The sequence below is a fragment of the Ruditapes philippinarum genome, unplaced genomic scaffold, assembly GCF_026571515.1.
Source record: "Ruditapes philippinarum isolate M1 unplaced genomic scaffold, ASM2657151v2 ctg22818_1_1_1_1, whole genome shotgun sequence".
Lineage (NCBI taxonomy): Eukaryota > Metazoa > Mollusca > Bivalvia > Venerida > Veneridae > Ruditapes > Ruditapes philippinarum.
Window position 1 is genome coordinate 5,464 of NW_026860650.1, and position 5,292 is coordinate 10,755.

At 35.6% G+C, this 5,292-nt stretch overlaps 1 protein-coding gene across 1 annotated transcript; it reads right to left on the reverse strand.

Annotated features, from left to right (window-relative positions):
* Positions 1-841: 841 nt before the first annotated feature.
* Positions 842-5,007, reverse strand: LOC132712879 (uncharacterized; the record flags this gene model as incomplete). Its single annotated transcript, XM_060695317.1, is given in 4 exon segments — positions 842-1,469; positions 3,435-3,534; positions 3,893-3,988; positions 4,858-5,007. Coding segments are annotated over 4 exon segments (408 nt in total). The 3' UTR covers positions 842-1,398.
* Between the last annotated feature and the right edge of the window lie 285 nt (positions 5,008-5,292).

Here is a 5,292-nt window from a genome sequence, read left to right on the forward strand (position 1 = left end):
CATTGCTGCATTTATTGCACTCGTTGAATAAAATAATATTATGCTCGCATAATATAATTTTATTCAACTCGTGCAATAAATTCAGTATTGAACTTACACTCATTCATTATCCTCTATTCTATACATATATTTTATGATGTTTATTGTTATTTTGCGGGGTGGGGTGAGGAATTCCTTAATCTGGTAGAATGGCGAAGGTTAATTTTATAAAGTACTCAAATTTTGAATGTGAATATCCCCTGAACTGCACTTTAAATAAAATGTTATTTTGTACATAAAACTAAAACGAACATTGTATTGCTGTGGTGTTTAAATAATGACAATATGGAGGATATTGCCTCCCAAAGCATAGTCGCCTAAATAAGATTTTTTTACATGCACAGACGCTTAGAAAGATAACTAGAAATATTTGAAGATTTCTATTTGGGATGGACGCTTCAACATATCAAATCAAAGTCGCAACTTGGAAGGACTCCTGGTAACAATAGATTTTAATCTTTACTTGTTAAAGAATACCAGACTAGTTCTCAGGAACCATGAAACCTTCCAAAACAAAAGCATCACTTGTGGCGTACATACAATATAATAACTTACATGTTATAAGCTTGAGCTGATGAAATATAATTAAACGTTCTCTTGCTATATTGAGTGTGCGCTATTGCTTAATCAGATATTTACAATCTTTATTCCTTCAACAAAAGACAGCCGTAATAGGGCTTTATACACAATCTTAGTGATAGTAACGACTGAAAGCGTAACATTTAGCATCAACATAAATATTTACTACATGTATTATTATTTCTTCATAAGCATTTTACAGCTATGGAAAACAACAGAGAAATTCTAGTTTTTCACTTTTATTACACAATGTCACATAATTACAAATCTCTAGAAATGAGATCTAAAATTAAAAAAGTACCTTTTAATACAAGGAATTCCAATTTTTAAGTCAAACATGATAAAATGTTGTTAATCAAGCAAAGAAATAATATCCGATGATGATGACATATATGTTTAGCAAATTTCGGTTTTATTTATTTGTTTAAAATGTTCCATTAAGACTTAAAACTATTCCACTCTGCACAGCAATCAAACAAGAGGACACAATCTTATTTACAACAAACACTGATTTTCTTCCCCTAACAAAAACTATTTCTTAAGTATGTTACCAAATAAATTTCTCCCCAACATGCTACACAACCTATTCATGTTCATCTATGTGGGACAACAATCTAGTTATAAGCTGCCTTGAAGGTGCCTGTTGTAAAATCACAATCCACACATTGAATGTATGTTACAGTAAGTCCTTTAAAATCTTGTATAAAACATAACGGTGTAGCATTCCATGATGTTAAATCATGATGAGATATGATCAATGAAAAATGATGAAACAACTGTTTATGTGATGTTGTTCAAACAGTAATGTATGAATGATGATAGAAATGATGATTTAATATGGTCCACCGCCACTGTAAAATACAGAAACATTTCATAAAATACCTTCACTATAAACTTTATCTGTATTAATTATCAAGATCAAACAAAACCAAAATGAACAAAAAATTAAAGGGAACAGAGAATTATTTCAGAAATTGCTTTTTTAGGTAGAATTGTGCATGTGAAAAAAAAATATCATAAAAAAATGAAATAGATGTGACATATAAATATGACTGAATAAACTAGAACTGCCACTGTCATGGCGTGAATACCCCCACATACCACTTTGTCAGACTCCACAGTGGCCATTTAGAGCTCAAGGACAACGTCTCTGCCAAATCTGAGCCAGGGCATTCTAAGTTATGTATTCTACATGCTTCAAATGTGAAAATGTCAAAATCAATACACTGTGGACAGCCATTCTTAAGCAATTGAGGGAAAAATTTAGTTGACATTTGACCCAGTACCCTCAAAATCAAAAGGGGTAATCATGACTAACCTCCATGCCAAATATGAAGACTGTGGGTCAAAGGAATCTTAAGTAATTGGGTTGACAAGCTTTTTATAGTCAAGGCCCCTTTGACCTTGACCTTTGACCCAGTGTCCAAAAAATCAATAGGGGTCATCTCCTAATCATGACTAACCTCCATGCCAAATATGAAGACTGTGGGTCAAAGGTATCTTAATTTATTTGGCTGTCAAACTTTTTAAAGTCAAAGTCCCTGTGACCTTAAACCGGTAATCTCAAAATCAATAGGGGTCATCTACTAATTATGACTAGCCTCCATGCCAAATATGAAGACTGTGGGTCAAAGGAATCTTAAGTTATTGGGCGGACAAGCTTTTTGAATTCAAGGCCGCTGTGACCTTGACCGTTGACCTGGTGACCTCAAAATCAATAGGGGTCATCTACTATACAAGACTAGCCTCCAAGCCAAATATGAAGACTGTGGGTCAAAGAAATCAAAAGTAATGGGGCGGACAAGCTTTTTGAAGTCAAAGCCCCTGTGACATTGACCTTTGACCTGGTGACTTCAAAATCAATAGGGGTCATCTACTCGTCATGACTAACCTGCATGCCAAATATGAAGACTGTGGGTCAAATAAATCTTAAATTATTGGGCGGACAAGCTTTCTGAGGTCAAGGCCACTTAGACCTTGACCTTTGACCTGGTGACCTTGAAATCAAAAGAGGTTATCTACTTGTCATGACTAACCTGCATGCCAAATATTAAGACTGTGGGTCAAAGGAATCTTAAGTTATTGGACGGACAAGCTTTTTGAATTCAAGGCGGCTGTGACCTTGACCTGGTGTCCTCAAAATCAATGGGGGTCACCTAATCGTCATGACTAACCTTCATGCCAAATATAAAGATTGTGGGTCAAAGGAATCTTAAGTTATTGGGCGGACAAGCTTTTTGAAGTCAAGGCCACTGTGACCTTGACCTTTGACCTCAAAATCAATAGGGGTCATCTACTTGTCATGACTAACCTCCATGCCAAGTATGAAGACTGTGGGTCAAAGGAATCTTAAGTTATTGGGCGGACAAGCTTTTTGAAGTCAAGGCCCCTGTGACCTTGACCTTTGACCTGGTGACATCTAAATCAACAGGGGTCATCTTCTCGTCATGACTAAATTCCATGCCAAATATGAAGACTGTGGATCAAAGGAATCTTTAGTTATTGGGCGGACAAGAAAAAACCGACGGACGGACGGCCGGACAGCCGGACGGACAAGCTGATTCCAGAATACCCCCCTAACAACTTTGTTGTGCGGGGGTATAAAAAGAAACAAAAGGCTATCAACTACTGTTTTGTAACTGGGTTTAAATTTTTTGAAAATTTAGCTAACACTTAAGTAAAGGCAAACTTTTAGATTTACTTGTGGGGTAATTACAGTGTACCTCTCAGAATAATTAAAGGTTCGAGGGAAAACCTTAATAGCTCCTCTCTATTATAACGTAGCTAGATAAGTATTCTGTATCAGATTAACTTACCGTCCACCACCGTAACCGCCACCACCGCCACGTCCTCCTCTATCTCCACCACGTCCTCCTCTATCACCGCCACGACCACCACCAAATCCACCACGACCTCCTGGAAATAACAAGTCAATCATGAAACAGGTTATTTATCACTGACATAGCTCAGGTTTTAATACTTTTGTTTCCCATTTATATTTTAATTGACATAACACAGTTTTTCAAAATTCTGGTTTTTCTTTATAATATGTACGTTTTATGTTGTTTTTAAGTAAAAAATCTTCTAGGACAATTTTAATGTAAAGATTTTACACACTTGTCCAGCACAATAAGTGGCTCTGAATATATTTCTTGATCCCTGGGAGGGTCTTGACAGACTACATGAATATGTAGGTTGGGCTGGCCAGTAGAATAAATATTTTATTTCTGATACCATTCAACGAGTAACAAATGATCATTAAATTAAAGCATACCTCTATCTCTGTCAAATCCACCACGATCACCGCCGCCTCCTCGGCCACCACCAAATCCACCACCACCTCCGCGACCTCTACCACCCCCACCACGACCTGAAATATAGCACAATGATCAATGTCCATAGTTTTCTCTCATATAAAAGTAACATGAAGCAATTTCCTAAAATATCTCCCAATGTCCTGTACAAATTGGTGGTACTAAGGATTTTTTTGGCGGTTCCATAAATTTCCAGAACGCGTAATTAAATCTTGTATACGTAATTTCATCCAAGGGTATATAGTTAATGAACAGGTGGAAGTCAATAGATGTTTACATTTTGCCATGATTCCTTTATGTATAATTAACTTGGCATGAGACATCAAATACATGTATGGCATAAGGAAATTTGTATAAATATCAATCACAAATTACCTGTTTTGTTCAATTTATAGAGTGTGCCGTCTTTTTATATTTTAAGCAAATTTATATTTTTATCCTAAACATTTTCCAACTGTTGGCCAATCACCATTACAAGTATAAAGTCAATTCAGCTTAAGTTGACAATAAAAATTCACCATGTCACTTTAATAACTTTTTATTACCTGGAGCACATTGTTCTGTTTGGTTTTGGGTAATGAGCACATTTTAAAGGTCATATGGTAACTTTCCAGCTTTACTGGTGGAGAAAGGCCCGAGTAGAACCACTTCTGTAACCTAGATAGATAACATCCTCACATGAAAGAAAATAAAATCCCTTACAGGATAGGATTCAAACAGAGCAGTTGGGTGAAAGTAATTTAAGTGAGCAACTTTAATTAAAATTCTACTGGGAGCAGCGCTTAATGACAAATAAATGCTTGTCATAAAGTATAACAATCACCTTGGGGGAAATGCTCAAATTAAGAATAATGAAAGGCTTTCAATTCTCTAGAATATTTACAAACAAGTCTGCTACAAGCACATCAAAGAATAAAGTTCTTACCAAAGTCACCACTGTCACCACCAGCACCATCTGGTCTAGGTGTGTTACAGAGATTACAGGCATTCCTCCAACCAAAGTTGTTGTTACCACAATCTTCATTAGGGCAGTTCCAATCTCCTTGACGACTTCCACCACCATCATGTCCACCTCCTATAACATTTAATTTACAAATACATTTCTTTTATATTGTATGTATTATATAAAACAAATCTGATAAAATATCAATACCTCATGCAAATGATTCTCACACTTGTTTGAAAAAAGCTGATTATTCAATTGAAAAAAAGGAATGATTATGTTTACTCACATTCAGGTGTTGTGTATCATTTTAAATACAAGAAAAATATACATTGGTGTAATTCTAATTTTTCTATGTTCAACTAACAAGTCAGAAATCTTTGTCTATTCCCGATAAACATTCTTCCTAATACCAAA